General features: G+C 32.3%; 2 protein-coding genes across 3 annotated transcripts; both read right to left on the minus strand.

Annotated features, from left to right (window-relative positions):
- Positions 1 to 8531: 8531 nt before the first annotated feature.
- On the minus strand, positions 8532 to 10799 carry LOC116028782 (F-box protein SKIP23-like). Its single transcript, XM_031270598.1, has 2 exons — positions 10674 to 10799; positions 8532 to 9699 (listed from the first exon to the last, which is right to left on the minus strand). The coding sequence occupies exons 1-2, from the start codon at positions 10740 to 10742 to the stop codon at positions 8638 to 8640; spliced, it is 1131 nt and encodes a 376-aa protein (XP_031126458.1). The 5' UTR covers positions 10743 to 10799; the 3' UTR covers positions 8532 to 8637.
- A 4750-nt stretch (positions 10800 to 15549) lies between these two features.
- On the minus strand, positions 15550 to 18980 carry LOC116028729 (pentatricopeptide repeat-containing protein At1g80270, mitochondrial-like). 2 transcript variants are annotated; one of them, XR_004100201.1, is made up of 4 exons: positions 18893 to 18980; positions 17448 to 18036; positions 15971 to 17270; positions 15550 to 15676 (listed from the first exon to the last, which is right to left on the minus strand). XR_004100201.1 is itself a non-coding variant. In XM_031270538.1 (3 exons), the coding sequence occupies exons 1-3, from the start codon at positions 18925 to 18927 to the stop codon at positions 16023 to 16025; spliced, it is 1872 nt and encodes a 623-aa protein (XP_031126398.1). In that variant the 5' UTR covers positions 18928 to 18980; the 3' UTR covers positions 15807 to 16022. The 2 variants fall into 2 exon arrangements, 1 of the variants encoding a protein (XP_031126398.1); XM_031270538.1 differs by lacking the exon at positions 15550 to 15676 and having other exon boundaries at positions 15807 to 17270.
- Positions 18981 to 21741: the final 2761 nt, after the last annotated feature.

The following is a 21741-nucleotide window of genomic DNA, read 5'->3' on the forward strand; positions in this document are numbered from 1 at the left end:
TTAATTGATTTTTCAGGTAAAGTTCGATGGCCTATTTGACACATTTTATGCTAAAAGAGTGACATTTACATTTACCTGTTATTACAGGTCACTAACAGGTAATTATACTTTTATTAAATAAATTGGCATGTTTATATACCAAATTGCAACTTTCAATAGATTGAGAGCCTAATTGATTTTTCAGATAAAGTTCGATGGCCTATTTGACAAATTTTATGCAAAAAAAAGTGACATTTAAATTTACCTGGTATTACAGGTACCTAACATGTAATTACGCATTGATGAACTAAATTGAAATGTTTATGTACCTAATTGCGCCTTTAAAAAGTTTGAGGGCTTAATTGATTTTTCAGATACAGTTTGAAGGCCTATTTGACACATTTTATGCTAAAAAGTGACATTTACATTTATCTAATATTACAGGATACTAACATGTAATTATGCCTTGATGAACTAAATTGACATGTTTATGTATTTAATTGCAACTTGAAAAAGTTTGAGAGCCTAATTAATGCCTATTAAACACATTTTATGCATAAAAAAAAGTGACATTTAAATTTACCTGTAATTACAGGTCACTAACAGGTAATTATGCCTTATAAACTAAATTGACAAGTTTATGTACCTAACTGAAACTTTAAAAAGTTTGAGGGCCTAATTGATTTTTCAGGTAAAGTTCGATTGCCTATTCGACACATTTTATGCTAAAAGAGTGAAATTTACATTTACCTGTTATTACAGGTCACCAACAGGTAATTATGCTTTGATTAAATAAATTGGCATGTTTATATACCAAAATTTCAACTTTCAATAGTTTGAGAGCCTAATTGATGCCTATTTGACACATTTTATGCAAAAAAAAAAAAAAAAAAAAGTGACATTTAAATTTGCCCAGTATTACAGGTCACTAACAGGTAATTATTCCTTATAAACTAAATTGAAAAGTTTATGTACCTAATTGCAACTTTAAAAGGTTTGAGGGCCTAATTGATTTTCAGATAAAATTCGATGGTCTATTTGACACATTTTATGCAACAAAAGTAACATTTAAATTTACCTGGTATTACAGGTCACTAACAGGTAATTATACCTTATGAACTAAATTGACGTGTTTATATACCTAATTGCAACTTTAAAAAGTTTGAGGGCCTAATTGATTTTTCAGGTAAAGTTCGATGGCCTATTTGACACATTTTATGCTAAAAGAGTGACATTTACATTTAGCTGTTATTACAGGTCACTAACAGGTAATTACGCTGTGATTAAATAAATTGGCATGTTTATGTACCAAATTGCAACTTTAAATAGTTTGAGAGACTAACAGGTCACTAACAGGTAATTACGCCTTGATGAATTAAATTGATATGTTTATGTACCTAATTGCGCCTTTAAAAAGTTTGAGGGCCTAATTGGTTTTTCAGGTACAATTTGATGGTCTATTTGACACATTTTATGCAAAAAAAGTGACATTTACATTTACCGATTATTACAGCTCAGTAACAGGTAATTATGCCTTGATGAACTAAATTGACATTTTATGTATTTAATTGCAACTTGAAATAGTTTGATAGCCTAATTGATGCCTATTTAACACATTTTATGCAAAAAAAAAGTGACATTTAAATTTACCTGAGTTTATAGATCACTACAAGTTATTATGCCTTATAAACAAAATTGACATGTTTATGTACCTAGTTGAAACTTTAAAAAGTTTGAGTGCTTAATTGATTTTCAGGTAAATTTCGATGGCCTATTTGACACATTTTATGGTAAAAGAGTGACATTTACATTTACCTGTTATTACAGGTCACTAACAGGTAATTACGCTGTGACAAAATAAATTGGCATGTTTATATACCAAATTGCAATTTTAAATAGTTTTAGAGACTAATTAAAGCCTATATGACACATTTTATGCAAAAAAAAAAAGTGACATTTAAATTTACCTGGTATTACACGTCGCTAACAGGTAATTATGCCTTATAAACTAAATTGACATGTTTATGTACCTAATTGCAACTTTAAAAAGTTTGAAGGGCTAATTGATTTTTCAGGTAAAGTTCGATGGCCTATTTGACACATTTTATGCAATAAAAGTGACATTTAAATTTACTTGGTATTACAGGTCCCTAACAGGTAATTACGCCTTGATGAACTAAATTGATATGTTTATGTACCTAATTGCAACTTTCAATAGTTTGAGAGCCTAATTGATGCCTATTTGACACATTTTATGCAAAAAAAAAAAAAGTGATATTTAAATTTACTTGGTATTACAGGTCACTAACAGGTAATTATGCCTTATAAACTAAATTGACATGTTTATGTACCTAATTGCAACTTTAAAAAGTTTGACTGCCTAATTGATTTTTCAGGTAAAGTTCGATGGCCTATTTGACACATTTTATGCTAAAAAAGTGACATTTACATTTACCTGTTATTATAGGTCACTAACAGATAATTACGCTTTGATTAAACAAAATTGGCATGTTTATGTACCAAATTGCAACTTTAAATAGTTTGAGAGACTAATTGAAGCCTATATGACACATTTTATGCAAAAAAAGTGATATTTGAATTTACCTGGTATTACAGGTCACTAACAGGTAATTATGCCTTATAAACTAAATTGACATGTTTATGTACCTAATTGCAACTTTAAAAAGTTTTAGAGCCTAATTGATTTTTCAGGTAAAGTTCGATGGCATATTTGACAGATTTTATGCAGAAAAAGTGATATTTAAATTTACCTGGTATTACAGGTCCCTAACAGGTAATTACGCCTTGATGAACTAAATTGATATGTTTATTTACCTAATTGCGCCTTTAAAAAGTTTGAGGGCTTAATTGATTTTTCAGGTACAGTTTGATGGCCTATTTGACACATTTTATGCTAAAAAAGTGACATTTACATTTACCTAATATTACAGGTTACTAACAAGTAATTATGCCTTGATGAACTAAATTGACATGTTTATGTATTTAATTGCAAATTTAAAAAGTTTGAGAGCCTAATTGATGCGTATTTAACACATTTTATGCAAAAAAAGTGACATTTAAATTTACCTAGTTTTACAGGTCACTACGAGTTATTATGCCTTATAAACAAAATTGACATGTTTATGTACCTAATTGAAACTTTAAAGAGTTTGAGTGCCTAATTGATTTTTCAGGTAAAGTTCGATGGCCTATTTGACACATTTTATGATAAAAGAGTAACATTTACATTTACCTGTTATTACAGGTCACTAACAGGTAATTACGCTTTGATTAAATAAATTGGCATGTTTATGTACCAAATTGCAACTTTAAATAGTTTGAGAGACTAATTGAAGCCTATACGACACATTTTATGCAAAAAAAGTGACATTTAAATTTACCTGTTATTACAGGTAACTAACAGGTAATTATGTCTTATAAACTAAATTGACATGTTTATGTATCTAATTACAAATTTAAAAAGTTTGAGAGCCTAATTAATTTTTCAGGTAAAGTTCAATATCTATCTAACACATTTTATGTAAAAAAGAAAAAAAAAAAAAAGAAGTGACATTTAAATTTACCTTGTATTACTGGTCAGTAATAGGTAATTACGTCTTGATTAACTAAATTGACATGTTTATGCACCTAATTGCAACATTAAAAATTTTGAGTGCCTAATTGATTTTTCAGGTAAAGTTCGATGGCCTATTTGACATATTTTATGATAAAAAAGTGACATTTACATTACTTGTTATTACAGGTCACTAACAGGTAATTATGTCTTGATAAACTAAATTGACATGTTTATGTCCCAAATTGCAACTTTAAAATGTTTGAGAGCCTAATTGATGCCTATTTTATACATTTTATGCAAAAAAAAGTGACATTTAAATTTACCTGGTATTACAGGTTACTAGCAGGTAATTATACCGTTATGAACGAAATTGAAATGTTTATTTATCTAATTGCAACTTTAAAAAGTTTGAGGGTCTAATTGATTTTTCAGGTAAAGTTCGATTGACACATTTTATGCAAAAAAAAAAAAAAAAGTAACACCTACAATTACCTGGTATTACAGGTCACTAACAGGTAATTATGTCTTGATAAACTATATTGACATATTTATGTACCTAATTACAACTTTAAAAGGTTTTAGAGCCTAATTGATGCCTATTTAACACATTGTATGCTAAAAAAGTGACATTTAAATTTATCTGTTATTACAGGTCACTAACAGGTAATTATGCTTTGATAAACTAAATTTACATGTTTATGTACTTAATTGCAACTTTAAAAAGTTTGAGAGTCTAATTGATGCCTATTTGACACATTTTATGCAAAAAAAAAAAAATTACATTTAAATTTACTTGGTGTTACAGGTCACTAACAGGTAATTACGTCTTGATAAACTAAATTGACATGTTTATGCACCTAATTGCAACATTAAAATGTTTAAGGGCCTAATTGATTTTTCAGGTAAAGTTCGATGGCCTATTTGACACATTTTATTCTTAAAAGAATGGCATTTACATTTACTTATTATTATAGGTCACTAATAGGTAATTATGTTTTGATGAACTAAATTGACATGTTTATTACTTAATTGCAACTTTAAAAAGTTCGAGAGTCTAATTGATGCCTATTTGACACATTTTATGCAAAAAAAAAAAAAAAAAAGAAGTGAAATTTAAATTTACCTGATATTACAAGTCACTAACAGGTAATTACGCCTTGATAAACTAAATTGACATGTTTATTGCTTAATTGCAACTTTAAAAAGTTTGAGAGCCTAATTGATGCCTTTTTGACCCATTTTATGCAAAAAAAAAAAAAAAAGAGAAATTTAAATTTACCTGATATTACAAGTCACTAACAGGTAATTACGCCTTGATAAACTAAATTGACATGTTTATTGCTTAATTGCAACTTTAAAAAGTTTGAGAGCCTAATTGATGCCTTTTTGACCCATTTTATGCAAAAAAAAAAAAAAAAGAGAAATTTAAATTTACCTGATATTACAAGTCACTAACAGGTAATTACGCCTTGATAAACTAAATTGACATGTTTATTGCTTAATTGCAACTTTAAAAAGTTTGAGAGCCTAATTGATGCCTTTTTGACCCATTTTATGCAAAAAAAAAAAAAAAAGAGAAATTTAAATTTACCTGATATTACAAGTCACTAACAGGTAATTACGCCTTGATAAACTAAATTGACATGTTTATTGCTTAATTGCAACTTTAAAAAGTTTGAGAGCCTAATTGATGCCTTTTTGACCCATTTTATGCAAAAAAAAAAAAAAAAGAGAAATTTAAATTTACCTGATATTACAAGTCACTAACAGGTAATTACGCCTTGATAAACTAAATTGACATGTTTATTGCTTAATTGCAACTTTAAAAAGTTTGAGAGCCTAATTGATGCCTTTTTGACCCATTTTATGCAAAAAAAAAAAAAAAAGAGAAATTTAAATTTACCTGATATTACAAGTCACTAACAGGTAATTACGCCTTGATAAACTAAATTGACATGTTTATTGCTTAATTGCAACTTTAAAAAGTTTGAGAGCCTAATTGATGCCTTTTTGACACATTTTATGCAAAAAAAAAAAAAAAAAAGAAGTGAAATTTAAATTTACCTGATATTACAAGTTACTAACAGGTAATTATGCCTTTATGAACTAAATTGACTTGTTTATATACATAATTGCAACTTTAAAAAGTTTGAGTGCCTAATTGATTTTTCATGTACAATTCGATGGCCTATTAGACACATTTTATGCTAAAAAAAGTGACATTTACATTTATCTGAAATTTAAAGTTACTAACAGGTAATTATGTCTTGATAAACTAAATTGACATGTTTATGTAACTAATTAAACTTATAAAAGTTTGAGCGCCTAATTGATTTTTCAATTTAAGTTCGACGGCCTATTTGACACATTTTATGCCAAAAGGGTGACATGAAGGAGTAATTTGTCACATGAAACAAGTGTTGATGTCTTGCAAGGATGCCTACATACTCTAATCAACACTGTACAAGGATTAGAAAAGAAGATGGAGAAGATGGACGCAAGACACAAGGCCGACTCAATCCTTATCAAGCAGATGATATTGCAACAAAAGGGTGACATGGTGATGTTCAAGAAAATTTTTAATGCTACCAAAAATGAGGAAGAAAGGACACGCTCTCATTTTGGTGAATTATCTTCACAGGGGGAAGAAGAAGGGGTACCACCTACGTTTCAATTTGTTATTGATTTTTCAGGTACACCCGTGTGCATTGATGAAGATAGAGTGATCAAAATGTTCAAGAATCACCTACCCGAAGGAGCAATACTCACCGAAGGAAGGACTTTGAAGGAGTGTGTCCAATGGTACACTAGAGGAGTGTTCCTTACTAGTGATCCAAAAGAAGTCATCGAGCACTACATGGAAGGAAGAGTCAAGGTGAAATTCCTACACGATGACTTTAGAGGTAACTTTACGAAGCTTAGAGCTAAAATTAATGATATGATTGGGCTTTATTGATTTCTAGTTTCTAGTTCGTTATGTACGTACCACTATTACATTTTGCTACTATGGCTTGTTATTTTGATGTTAAATTTTATGGTACAATTTGTTAATGTTAGTGGTTATGTTTTTATTGTTAAATTGCTTTATTAATTTCGGACAAATTTTTAATTTTGTAACATGCAATTTGAGGAAAAAGAATTATTTCGAAAAAGGTTAAAATTAAATTAAAACCTCAAACATTGCAATCTTTCGTACGTGTCTAAATTATAAAACATGTAGGTCAATTTTATTGTAAACTCGTCAAATTGGCTAGTCAAAATAAAATTAGAAAAATGAAAAATCAATTTTTAATTGGACTAAGCCGAAATGTTCGAGTATAGGTTTTGGTATCATCAAAAAGGAAGAAATTGTTAGGAATATATTGTAATTATTTTGATGAACCAAAAATGTAATAATAGACCCCCCCAATTTTATTTTGAGTCTAGTATAGGATTACGCCAAATACAAGACTAAGTCGATTAAGTGGAAATTACAATAGTATAAATTTCCATGAGCTATATGAAACATGGTCCATAAAACATATAAAGTACATTATTTTAACTAATAAAATACAATATTCTAACTAATAAAATACATTATTCTAACACATGAATTATATTATCTTATCCTAAAAATTTCATTATAACACAAAGTATATTATTCTAACTCATAAAATACATTATCTTACTCTAAAAGGTTCATTATTCTAGCATATAAACACATGGAGCACAATTTTTTATGATTGTGTGAATGTAAAGTTACCCAGAAATGTGTGAATGTGGAGGTTTCAAATTGTGAATATGGAGTATATAAATCGTAAATGTAGAGTTATGCATGTCTGTAATAGAGTTAAGAAGTTTTAGCAACTTGTAGCCCTGTAATATGTGAATGTGGAGTTCTCAAGTTGTGAATGTGGAGTATAGGATCTATGAATATAGAATTTTGAATGTGTGAATGTGGAGTTTACAAATTGCGAATGTAGAGTATAGTTACTAAACATATAATCCTGTAATGTGTGAATGTGGAATATAGTGTATGTGAATGTAGAGTATAGTGTATGTGAATGTAGACCCAGGTCCACCTTGCAAGGTGGACCTGGGTCGACGGCATAACAACCCCATAGTTTAGGTAAATTTTACGGTGGACCATGTATCAAAACACATTACAAAAATAATGTGTCTTATCATACAGATAATGAACTTTGTGCATACAAATAATTAACTTTGTGCATACAAATAATGAACTTTGAAACAAAATATTAGATTTCTAAGTAAAGGGGATAGGGTGTGCAAAAAAGTCCAAATAATGAACCTCATGTACAACATAAATGAACCTAGAGTATATATGCCTAAATAATCAACCTTCAATCAATTTGTAAATCTCAAATTAACCTTATGCACACAAATAATGAACCTATGTATATAAATAATGAACATTCTAGTTGTTTTCATATTATTTTGTACACATTCAAATAATGAACATTACGTATAAAAATAATATACTCTATGTCTCTATGCATAAAAAATAATGTACTTTATGCATAAAAATAATATACCCTATACATGGTCCACACAGCTATGTAGACCATAGTCCACCTAATAAGCATTGCAAAATTTCAAGGTAATCCTGTTGAGCTGTCGAAACTCATACTTAATAGACTAAAAATTTTAACCCAACCTTAAAAACCTCGACTACCATGTAAGCTCAACTAATTTATTTGACATTTTTAAATTAACCTTCTAACCATTCAATTTTAACAAACTAACATATTTGCATTATAAATATGAATTTATAACACCATTTAATCAAACAAAATCTCAAATTTTGGACTTGCCCTAACGGCTAACCCTTAAATTTTTCAATAAGCCCCAAGTCCCCTAACCTTTAAATTTTTCAATCTTATCAAGTCAACCCATCAGTTTTGGGTTAAAGATTGACATCCCTACTCAAAGGTGCAAAAATGACGGTGGCACTGTGGATCATAGAGCAAAATAGTTAGACAAAAAGATGTGCCCTTATTCAAGCTTTAATGTATACAATGATAACAATGCTCTTCAGCTACGTTGTTTACTCCAAAAACATGAATTTCAACAACTGATGCTTACCACAAATCCGGAATGAACCAAGTTGGGCAAGAATATAGGGAATTATTGCCCACATTATGCAAATCAGTATTCTTGTCTTTCAGATTATAAACGAACATATAATTTCCTATGTACTTACGTTGGCATGCCAAGAAGTTATCCAAGTTGTCCTTTGCATAGTAGATGCAATTGGGTTGGAGAAAGTCATCTCCAGGAACTGAAGTACAATGGTGATCATCCACAACGAGCGCAAAGTCACCCAGATCCTCCAGACTTACCCACTTTCTATGACTGAAATCAAATCTGAACACTTTAAACTTCACTAGGGGGGTGCTTCTCTGTTCACTTTCATAATAAACTACCATCAAAAGACTCCCTGATGATTCCACCAAATATAGTTGCTGCCAGTTCTCTTCAGACGGGCGAGAAGCAATGCTCTGGATTGATGGAAGACCAGGCCCATTAATATCAAGAAGATAAATGTTTCCAACCATTGACAATGCCAAAATTCGATCCTCAAAGCACACAACATTGCAAAACTGGGCAGGGCTTGAAGATTGCACAGTTGACCATTCACTATCTCCAACTCTAACAAATGCCAGGCTGTATTTAGGTCCGTATATTGCGACAACCACAAGGCATTGCACAACCTTGAAGACATAAGCTCTGTGTATAATATCAAAAAATGAACCATTGGCATGAAGGGCAGATTCTGATGGCAGTTTGATGTGATTTTGATTAATTGGATTCAAAAGGTACATTTCACCTTTACTGACAGTTACCACCCAACCATGACAAGATCCCCAATACCGGCAATCAGAAGCTTTAAGTTTTGGGAGGTTGTAAACCTTAGACCTTGTCATACTGAAACACTGCCTCATTGGTGCATTGTTATGGTGGCTCTCACCAAGCATGAGCCATGGAATTCTTTTCATTGGAATCCAGTTCTTTTCTAAATAAACTAACCGCCAAGATTTGCATACCGCAGAAAATGCAATAAAATCCTCAACTGTGTCCAAATGATTTGCAATTGACGCTGTAAGATCGTATGGAAGTTGGGACCAATCAGCCACTGGTTGCTGGATGGAATAGAGTAGGAAAAGCTCAAGAGTCAAGACCACAACTTTTTATCAAAGTCAAAATAAATCATATACTCCGTATTACAGAATCTAAATTCTAGCATTCAAGAGAATTCCTATCAGATATGTACAGTTTAAATTCATGTGGTGCAAGCCAATTTTTATAACACAGTACCTAATGGAGGAAGGAATTAATAGTGCAAATTAGTCAAAGCAATATTTCAAATTTACAAGATGAAAAAGACACCTTTATTCTTCTTTTGGAAGTACTTTACCAAAGCCCCATAGCCCTGGGACTTAAGGCACTTAGAAAACAAACTAATTACCGAAACAGATGCGTGAAATGGGAATTAGTAATTCCAATAATGAAACTGATGAAAAGAAATCACATATAAATGTGTGAATTAGACAGAAAGCATTTTGAGTAAAAATGCAGAAAACGGGGAAGTTCTTCATTACATGCAAAAAAATGTGTTCAAGATAAATGAAACTATGAAAGCATTTTCAGAACAAGTAAACAAGCACAACTTTAGTAGTTCTGAATATTGGTAAGGAAACCCACTACACGACCACCAACAGGTGGTCTATACGTTCTAATCTAACTCAGACTAACCAGGTTTCTTCTTCCTAATTCAAATGCACAAAATATAAGGTAACCAAAGTATACATTGAACACAGAATTCCCTCAATTACTTCATCAATCCAATATCTTCCACTTTCATTTTCCCCTAATTCCACAATTAATTTCATTTCAGAAGTGAGAATCAAGAAAATCTCAATCGAAACTCAAATCAACAGTCAGGAAACCGGCTCAATTCAAACAGCGCCAAGCATCATATCGTATAAGCATCCAATACAGTCGCATAACACAATTTCAGAACGAATTTCAAAGATGAAATGTACTGATATACATAGAATTAGAATATAGAGACAAAAACGCAACACACATGTAAAGCGAGAAGCGCAAAAGATACCTGAAGGCGAAGACGATATGCAGGCGAACCGAGGAGAGACGGTGGAGTGGAGTGGCGAGCACTCTCCATCGGCGCACCGAAACGGTCTTCTCAACTTCTTGCTCCGTGTGTCGAGGACTCTGTACTTTCTCCAGGGACGACTTTGGTATTTACTCTATTCTTAACGTCAAGTCAAGCGTGCAAAATTCGTTGCATTTTAGTAAATTCATTATTGACAAAAATTTGTGTGACACTGTCGAACGGATCTTTATATGCATAATTCATAACATAATAAAAATAAATTTCTAATTTTGATATCTAATATTAATATTGTAATTATATTAAAATAATTATAAAAAGAATAAATATATAACAGATATCATAGAATATTATATTATTTGAAATGATTAATTGTTATTGAATTAATTTTGTTGTTTACATTAAAACTATGTCATTCTTATATTAAAATGCACAATAGACAAAGTGACAGTATATGTAAAAATGATAACGCAAGAAATTTATAAAATGCTTTAATCTTAAGAAATTTAAGAACCCTTATCTCACCCTTTTCTGGAGTATAATACAAGTGCTCTGTCCAAATTAAGAAACAAATCTCCTAAATTAGCTCAAATTATCTACCGAAATTACAAGATTATATTCCAAATCTTTTTTTTTTAATCCTTCTTTTTTTTGGATTTTCCTCAAAGGTATCCTCCAGCCAACCCTCAGAAGAGAAATCCTCTGTTCCAACAATTAGTAACAGGGACGAGGTGCTGAACCACAACGCCAACCAGGTTATAGAAAAAGAAACTAACTCACTTTTAAAAATCCCTAAAATCTTGGAGTCCAAGTTAAATGTGGGTAAAATATCTACCAAATCTATTCCGATCCTTTTACCCCTTTCTATATACATGGAATTCCCCTCCCTTAGTACTTTGGCCTTCAACTCAAGGGTCTGGTGTTTGAGTGCTTCTCTTAAGCTTTGCCAACCGACCACTCAAAGGTTGACCGTCTAAGTATCGGCAATACCCGACTCATCAATAATAAGTAAAATACTTCTAGTTTAAGTTAAACGTGGGTAAAATTTAAAATTTTTATAGTGAATTGAATTTATATTTAATTTTTAAATATTAAATATTTGAACAAACAATTAATCAAATTTATCTACAATACTATTATTATTTTGGATGACAAAGGGAAATCATATCTAAGAGTGTAAAGTATACTCCTATATAATAGATTTCAAATCACATACAAAAAATATACACAAAAGAAGATTGCGGGATAATTTGACCGCAATAATATTGACAAAAATCAAACTCAGAATTATTATTAACGTATGACAATAGCTTTCCACGGTACAATTCAATTCAAAATATTATCATCATTACAAGAATCCTCTTGAACTAATTGCAATATGGAATTAATTAATGTTTTGCCTTTTCACTTTTGTAGAAATCCGGTGAATTATCTTGAGGTCAGTCAAGTTGAACCGATCCGAGTTGAGGAGGTTGGATCGGCAAATTAAAGAAATATATATGCCGTTAAGAGTATACTTTTTTTTTTTTTTGGGTGTAGCTCAGTATTTTCACCATCTAATACAGTGATTAATTTCTTTATTGAATTATAGACACCAATCTATTTGATTAATGATTGATGAGCTTGTTCAGTAGTTATACTGTGGACCATAGTCCACAATGCATTGTGAACCATGGATCATGGTTGATACTGCAGTTGTATTATTGAACTGATACTGCAGTTGTGTTGAAAGGAAATTGCAGTTGCGCGGAACATAGTTTCATCTGTCTGGAACTGTAGCTGTGTTGAACTGATACTGTAATTATTTTGAAATGATACTGCAATTGTGTTGAATTGATATTGTAGTTGTGTTGAACAGATGAACGGCAGCTGTTCCGCGCAATGTAGTTTCTTTTCAACACAATTGCAGTATCATTTCAACACAACTGCAGTATCAGCGGTGAGCCCATGACCACAGTATAATTTGCGGAGTTCGGTAGCTCAATTATAACCAAGTAATTAATTAAAATGAAATGTATATGAGATCAGATAGATGTTATTTCATTTTTTAAAGGAAAAAAAAATAACATCAAGAAATTAAGCTAAGGCAGCTGTTTGATAAGTTGTTGGGCGACGACAGCGAGCTGGCGGTGCCTTAAGCCGCCATCCGGCACCGGGCAGCCGTCTAATCCAGCGTTCTTGAACAGCGCGTCACAAGCACTTCCAGCATCAGCTCCGGAGCCAACTTCACTCGCGGCCTTGGCGTACGAGCCACTGTCGAAGTCTTTTACGGTGTTGGCGTCCGCATCTACGGCCAAGCCGAAGCCGAGCCGGCAGCTGCCCAGAATTTCCTTTCTTTGTTCACCAAGATTGGGATCTTTGAGGAGATCGATGATGGCGTTTAAGGTAGCTGTGGCTTCGTCGAGGGCGCCCGACATCAACATCATCTGAGCGAGGCGTTTTTTGTCGGCGTAGGGGGATCCCGTGAACTTACGGAGAGTGGAGTCGCAAAAAGCAGGGTAATCGGTGTTCTTGCAAATCGCCGAGATGAGATCTCCGGCGGCTTGGCCGGTAAACAGGACAGCAAAGAGGACAAGGACGGGGACGAGTCTCCTCATCTTTAGCTCCATGCAGCATGCAATACGGATTAATTAAAGACAATCGATTTTGGTGAATTGTCACATACTCGCATATTATAGTTTATGAACTATATATATAACGAAAATTATTTTATTATTTTTATACAATATATTAATTATATGTCACCTGAATTAGTTGTTTGGTGAGCAGCTATTGAACTCATACTACATTTATTAAGGTTTTCTATCATTAACTATTTATCCTCTTCCCCCAAAAATTAAAAAGGTGATTGCCTCAGTAAACAACTAAAATTTGATGATTTAAAATAAATTGATGATATTAATTATAGGATATATAAAATTAAAAGTTACTCCGTATGTCTCTGTATGGTGAGCGAGTGATTAAATCATGATTTTAGAAAATAATAATAGTAAAATAAATAAACCCAACTCACCCACCCCACCCATTATATTCTTAAAAACAATTAAAGTATTCATTGGAGATTTGGAGTTGAGAAATTTGGGTAACTTAATTCAGTAAATTGATTGAGCGGATTACTGAAATAATTAATTTAGTAGTTGAAAACCTATGCCAAAATTTTATCAATCCATCTAAAATTCAGAGGTTCATTAACGAGGAAGCACACAAGTAGAGAATTAGAAGATTATATATTTTGTACCATTTACATTGTAATCTTTTTTTGAAAGTATTTACATTGTAACCTAAGGCTTAATTTAGGCCCTGTTTGGTAAATAATCAGTCTATCAGTCAATTTTGGCTTATTTGACCACTATTAGTTGGTAAATAATAAGCTTTTTGTAACTCCAAAATGCTAAAATTCAAAAGGCTACTCAAAGTAGCATTTTCAATTAGCTTTTTGAGAAAATAAATTATACCAAACAGCCATCAGCTAACAGCTAATTTATCAAACAACTTTCTACAACCAGCCAATGTTATCAACAAATCATACTTTCTAACCCAAACAGCCAACCCAACAGTTAACAGCGATTTACCAAACAAGACCTTAATCTTAAAATTTGGACTCTTGTAAAGTGACATGACACATTAAAAAGTGAATTTTGTTTTTAAATGATGACCTAGCAAATTTGCTACTGCAGCAAGTTTGCAAATGTGACAAAATTATGCAGTCTTTTGTATTTTTGTTTTAATTTATTTATTTATTTTATTTTGATGCAAAGAATATTACAAAGATGTAAATAAAATAATAAAGGAATTGTAAATTTGGTGATGTAAAAATAAGACCTAATTTTTAAAGTGAGAGAATATTACAAAGATAAATTCAACCTAATACTTTAAATTTGAGTATATAAGGTTGTGGACAACCAAGTGAGGTGGAATAAAAAAAAAGTACTCCGTATTTTGTTTTCCACCGTGGGTTGCAATCTGCATACTTTTGCTGCCATTTGGCAGCATTTTATACTTTTTTATTTTAGTATTATTTATTTTTTAAAAAAATATATTAAATTATTATTATGATGTGAAAGTGAGTTTGCTTTTAAGAGTGAAAAAATATATCAGAAATAAGGATATTTTTTTATAAATAAGGAATAAGGATAGTTTATGATAGCCTAACATTCAAATTTTGTGTTTACAATTCCCATATAATGTGACGTGAGTATGATCACTATGATGTGCAACAAATTACTTGAATTAGTAATGCATTAAATTTAATTCATGAAATCTTTTCCTTCATTTCTGTAATGTCTCATTTACTCTCATTACTTTTTTTTTTTGAGTTCTACGACTCTGTTACAATCCACTGAAGCTCAAACCCACTCCCTTCCACATAGGAGTATACACCGGGTTCCGCTTGACCACAAGGCCTTTGGCCATTTACTCTCATTATTTAGTTTTATGACTTTTATCATATTTAAGTGTTTGTAACGTTAAAATTAGTTTAGAAATGGGCAGTCTTAAAAAATCTATTAATGCACCATAAAGTAAAGATGTTTAATACTACTCCTTGTATTAAAGTCAATACTTTCATAAATATCTTCTTGAGAGTGCACAATCCATGGATCAAACCAGTTGAGTGATGCTTAGATAGAATTGGGATAGGGTTATAAGGATGATTTTATATTTTAATACTATTTTTTTAAAATATATGAATATAATATGACACATTAGTAATGTTATAAAAATACGCAATATATATTAAAAATAGAAAAATATGATTAAACTCACAACTTAAGTTATTAAAACAATTGAACTTGGTTTGGCTCCGCTATTCTTAGAGTTTAAAAGTTCAGCTTGAAAGTAACTAAATAAATTTATGGTTATTTAGAAACTTATAATTGGAATCAAATACTTTATCAAGTTGAGCTGACAAAAATGGTAAGAAATAACTCAATTATTTATTTAAGTTGAGCAGGTTGACTGGCTCGGACCAGGAATCTTCTATTACGCTGTGTTTGGAATGGGGAAAATAAAAAAGTCAATGAAAATCAATTTCCGGTCAAAGGAAAACCGGAAACCAAAAATATCCGGTTTCAGTACCGTAGTATAACAACCCGGAACAGCATAACAACCCGGCTATTCAGCACAATAGTATAGTTATATTAAATTAAATTCTGTCTCTGCAATATAAACTAGACTAATTTAAGCATTGCACATCAAAACTTGGTTATTAAAATAGAACACACACACACACACACAGTTTTGCTCAATCCCAAGTAGTTAATAAAGAGAAAATAAAGTATCTGAAACCATTGCCATGCTAGTGATTATGGACCAATATACCATTACTTCAATTTACTCCAGTATCTCTGATACTGCTGTCTTTCTGAATGGATCAACCTGAGACAACATGGCAGCCAATTCTTTATTTGGGAATACTTTATCAGCCTTCATTCGCTCATTCATTCCATAAGCAGGAGCCTTTGCATTCATATAGGCCCGAATAAGAGCTTGGTACAACCGAAACAGGGATGCGAATCCTGCCTGTCTCATCCAGTGGAATACCTTCTCCGTATTATGTATGTCACCGCTTTTAGCATATTGATCCATGATAACAATGTATGATCTAAACATTGGCTTTACACGTGCATGCTTTGCAGCCTTATTCAATACGGATTCAGCTTTTTCCACTTCTCCAGCTTGAATATAAAGCCTTATAATTGAGTCCCAGGTTAGTGGCCCTATGTGGCAGCCATTTTCTGTCATCTGCTTCACAAGCTCCATACCTTTGCCCAACATGTTATTATTTGCATAAACATTTAACAAAGCAGAATATCTCTTTGAGGAGAGATTTTGGTATTTATTTAGCATCATATCAAACACTGCTTCTGCCTCGTCAACCTTTTTCAACTTTCCCCAGGCTTCAATTGCAGCTTCGTAATGACTTAACCGTGGATTAGATTCACAAAGTTGCCAGATTCTTCTGACTTCATCAGCCTTCCCAATGGCAGCATACAATGGAAGCAAAATTGTGTAAGCCAAAGAATTTCCAGCCACATCGTCTGTTTCCATCTCCTTCAGTACAGCCTCAGCTTTTTCTTGGAGGCCACCGGAGATGTAGTGTCTGGCCAAGGAGCCTTTTGTACGGATATCAGGCTTTATTCCTTCAGCCTTCATTGTCTCAAACACTTGTTCCATTCCAGTTATGTCACTAGATTCTCCCTTAGCATCCATTAAAATTTTGTACGTAGATCGATTTGGTTTCACATTTTCTTTTTCCATTAGTAAAAGAACATCAGCAATCTTCTTTTTGTCTGTCCTCTTATATAGAAGGAGCAGCTGGTTGCAAGTAAAGCATGAAATTGGGAGCTTGAGGTCCTTCATTTTCTTAAACACCTCTTCTGATTTATTCACATCAAATACAGAAACACAATTTGCCAACAGAGTTCGATAAACAACTTCACTTCTAAAAGATTTTGGAAGTTTCTGTACAAGAGCTTCTGCATTTCGTAGACCATAGACTTTAGCAATTAAATCAACTTGAGAAGCATAATCCCTATCTGTGAAATCAATATGCTTCGATGACTTCAACCACTCAGACAGCTGTCAAAAGAAATACTCAGTGTAGGGCCAAAGAATTTGCTTTTTATCACTCGAATTATTTTAAAAATTGAATCAAAGAAGTTAAGCATATAGTTATACTTTTGAAAAACCAAAGCACAGGTGATAAATGAAGATTCAAATGCAGCCACACCAAAGCAATAAGAAGGTAAATATTACCTTCAAGGCTACCACATACATACGCATCTTACGAAGTCCAAGCATGGCCATTTTTATGTCTGCTCGGGTCAACTCTTTTCCTTCTTCAACCCATTTATCCATGACACTACTAACAGATAGTGGCAATGCAGCAAAAATAGCCTTGACTATTTCTGAATATGGTGGCCTTTTCTGGCTGATACGAGTCATGGTGTCACCCAGTTCACTCTGTGATCCTTCTGCACCTTCATCATCAGAATCCTCATCAATGTGTTCTGGTTCAGATACTAACCCATTATCATTGTTTGCATTCCCATCTTGAATTGAACCAGAAGCGGTAGGAGATTCAAGCTCAGGAATTCCATCCAACTTGTCATCTTCCTCTCCACTGCTTCTTGTGCCAGCTGCTTGTGAAGAGAAACCGCAACTTCCCTTGAATGACATTGGGGCACTATGACCCATTCTATAAAATCTATTTACAGATAGACATCTATCAGATACCACTGGAGTAATCGTATTAATTCCAGTGTCAAATTCTTCAAAGCAACGATTTGATAGCTCTGATGTAGCAAAGCAAATTCTAATACTGCCTGTGTTCAATCCTTGCTTCCTGGAAAAGTAACCAATGTAACCAGTTTATTGTCCATAATCCTTTTAACTTTGGCTAGCTTTCTACTTGGCGATAGAGATTCAAATAGCATATTCCAACGGTTACTGGTTTCTGTTCCAATGGCAATAAGGCAATTGGACAGTTCAACCATGAAGACTACAGATAACAGACTGATTCGTTTTTCTAATGGGTTAGCACTTAGCACACAGATCCCTGCTCCTTACTTTCTCATCAAAGGAAGTACAAAGTTTGTCTTAGATTATGAAAAGATCAGCTCTAAGTTCTAACCACAAATCTCTCAAGAGCTCAACCATATGCCTCAACAACATATTGGAACAAGAAAGGAATTTCAAGTCGAGGTACAAAGAGAATTGCAAGACAAGGTAGATTTCTATCCATCTTTCATTTTTTTACTAAAATTTATTGGCTTACCAAGAAATAATTTGAATTAAAAATTTTAAAAATAAAAAATTCGTAACCCTAGGTTATAGCTCATAACTAGTGATAAAAGAAACGTGTTTCTTCACTTTCCTAACATCACCAAACAATCATTTCACTCTGTAAACCACTGATCCCTTTCCTAGCATGGGAAAAACGCCAATAACTCATCAGAACAAGCTTCTCTACTATACCAAATACAATAGCGGAGTTTTCGACTTTTCGTCATGCGCCTCTCGAGTCTCGACACTATAACTCAACGCATTATGTATCCATTTCTTCGGAGTCAGACAGCCGACCTCATAGAATTTGTTCAAATAGTTTTTCTTAACAAAATTCGTGAACTCACTTGCAGGGATAAACATATAAATACATTTTCACACGCATAGGGAGAGAGGGAAAGAGAGTGAGAGATTACCTGATGGAAGCAGAAGCACGGCGAAGTGCCCACATCCAAACTGTCTTTGAGAGCTCTGTTAGTGAGTACAGGAGAAGTGAGTGAGTGAAAGAATCTTTAAAACCCTGATTGGGTTTGCAGTTTTATATTTCACCGGGAAATATAACCATCAACAATAAAGGAGACGTCCATATGGTTTCATATAATATCATCTATGCCAATAGATGTTCAACTTAAAAAAAAAAAATGTTTAAATAAGTCACTGATCTACACGCGAAAATATAATCAAGTTTTTTATACTTGAAATAAATGTGGTCGGGATCGCATCCTCGTTAAAAACAAAAGGTAATGTTGAAACCAAATATTTTGCTAAAAAGTCTAACACATAATCTTTTTTTTTGTTTTAACATAATCTTTTTTTTGTTTTAGTTCAATTTAGTTCTTGTGCCTTAATTTTGATGAATGTACAGTAAAGTAGTAGCAAATAACTTTTGTAATGCAGCTAAATTAATGCTAATTAATTGTTGTCCTGAGTATAAGACTCAATTGAACAAAATTGAAATACAAAAATGAAATTGAACAAAACATTATTTTTGTATAATATGGCCTGACATGGCATAATGCTGAGCCCCTAAATCAAGATATTGTAATCTAGTCGCATAATTCATATTTTCCTAAAGGGAAAATGACATCTTTAGTCCCTGAGTTATAGGGGTAGTGTAGACTCAGTCCCTGAGTTATGGCTGTATGCGAGTTTAGTCCCTCAGTTATTCGTGAAGTGGCGGGTTTAGTCCCTGGCCATTAAATTTGATGAAAAAATTAAAAAATATTCAAAATTTGAGGGGTAAAATAGGAAATTCACATTTTATTATTCTTCTTATATCAAAACCACTTTTACAACATTATTTTTCACTTCTTAGCCTAATTATTTTTAAGATTTTTCATTTTTAAAAGCATTTTAATAACTTTCAAATGACTTGTTAGAAACCTGACTCTCGTATAACACACTTAAAACTTAGCACAAATAAAGAAATGCATGATCATTGTATTTAGGTGTATGAAACACACTATCCTAACAAGTTTTTATCTTTTTACTAAGCAACAAATGTAATAAAATTAAAACTTTTGAGATTNTCAAAGGAAGTACAAAGTTTGTCTTAGATTATGAAAAGATCAGCTCTAAGTTCTAACCACAAATCTCTCAAGAGCTCAACCATATGCCTCAACAACATATTGGAACAAGAAAGGAATTTCAAGTCGAGGTACAAAGAGAATTGCAAGACAAGGTAGATTTCTATCCATCTTTCATTTTTTTACTAAAATTTATTGGCTTACCAAGAAATAATTTGAATTAAAAATTTTAAAAATAAAAAATTCGTAACCCTAGGTTATAGCTCATAACTAGTGATAAAAGAAACGTGTTTCTTCACTTTCCTAACATCACCAAACAATCATTTCACTCTGTAAACCACTGATCCCTTTCCTAGCATGGGAAAAACGCCAATAACTCATCAGAACAAGCTTCTCTACTATACCAAATACAATAGCGGAGTTTTCGACTTTTCGTCATGCGCCTCTCGAGTCTCGACACTATAACTCAACGCATTATGTATCCATTTCTTCGGAGTCAGACAGCCGACCTCATAGAATTTGTTCAAATAGTTTTTCTTAACAAAATTCGTGAACTCACTTGCAGGGATAAACATATAAATACATTTTCACACGCATAGGGAGAGAGGGAAAGAGAGTGAGAGATTACCTGATGGAAGCAGAAGCACGGCGAAGTGCCCACATCCAAACTGTCTTTGAGAGCTCTGTTAGTGAGTACAGGAGAAGTGAGTGAGTGAAAGAATCTTTAAAACCCTGATTGGGTTTGCAGTTTTATATTTCACCGGGAAATATAACCATCAACAATAAAGGAGACGTCCATATGGTTTCATATAATATCATCTATGCCAATAGATGTTCAACTTAAAAAAAAAAAATGTTTAAATAAGTCACTGATCTACACGCGAAAATATAATCAAGTTTTTTATACTTGAAATAAATGTGGTCGGGATCGCATCCTCGTTAAAAACAAAAGGTAATGTTGAAACCAAATATTTTGCTAAAAAGTCTAACACATAATCTTTTTTTTTGTTTTAACATAATCTTTTTTTTGTTTTAGTTCAATTTAGTTCTTGTGCCTTAATTTTGATGAATGTACAGTAAAGTAGTAGCAAATAACTTTTGTAATGCAGCTAAATTAATGCTAATTAATTGTTGTCCTGAGTATAAGACTCAATTGAACAAAATTGAAATACAAAAATGAAATTGAACAAAACATTATTTTTGTATAATATGGCCTGACATGGCATAATGCTGAGCCCCTAAATCAAGATATTGTAATCTAGTCGCATAATTCATATTTTCCTAAAGGGAAAATGACATCTTTAGTCCCTGAGTTATAGGGGTAGTGTAGACTCAGTCCCTGAGTTATGGCTGTATGCGAGTTTAGTCCCTCAGTTATTCGTGAAGTGGCGGGTTTAGTCCCTGGCCATTAAATTTGATGAAAAAATTAAAAAATATTCAAAATTTGAGGGGTAAAATAGGAAATTCACATTTTATTATTCTTCTTATATCAAAACCACTTTTACAACATTATTTTTCACTTCTTAGCCTAATTATTTTTAAGATTTTTCATTTTTAAAAGCATTTTAATAACTTTCAAATGACTTGTTAGAAACCTGACTCTCGTATAACACACTTAAAACTTAGCACAAATAAAGAAATGCATGATCATTGTATTTAGGTGTATGAAACACACTATCCTAACAAGTTTTTATCTTTTTACTAAGCAACAAATGTAATAAAATTAAAACTTTTGAGAT

The sequence above is a fragment of the Ipomoea triloba genome, chromosome 9 (genome assembly GCF_003576645.1).
Source record: "Ipomoea triloba cultivar NCNSP0323 chromosome 9, ASM357664v1".
NCBI lineage: Eukaryota > Viridiplantae > Streptophyta > Magnoliopsida > Solanales > Convolvulaceae > Ipomoea > Ipomoea triloba.

Bases quoted from the DNA above. Each gene is read 5' to 3' on its own strand.
- LOC116028782 (XM_031270598.1), bottom strand. From the start codon at position 10,742: ATGGAGAGTGCTCGCCACTCCACTCCACCGTCTCTCCTCGGTTCGCCT. The intron at 9,700-10,673 runs GTATCTTTTGCG...TATTCCATCCAG, and splicing joins CATATCGTCTTCGCCTTCAG to CAACCAGTGGCTGATTGGTC.
- LOC116028729 (XM_031270538.1), bottom strand. From the start codon at position 18,927: ATGTGGGCACTTCGCCGTGCTTCTGCTTCCATCAG. The intron at 18,037-18,892 runs GTAATCTCTCAC...TTACTTTTCCAG, and splicing joins CGTGCTTCTGCTTCCATCAG to GAAGCAAGGATTGAACACAG. The intron at 17,271-17,447 runs GTAATATTTACC...TTCTTTTGACAG, and splicing joins TGTATGTGGTAGCCTTGAAG to CTGTCTGAGTGGTTGAAGTC.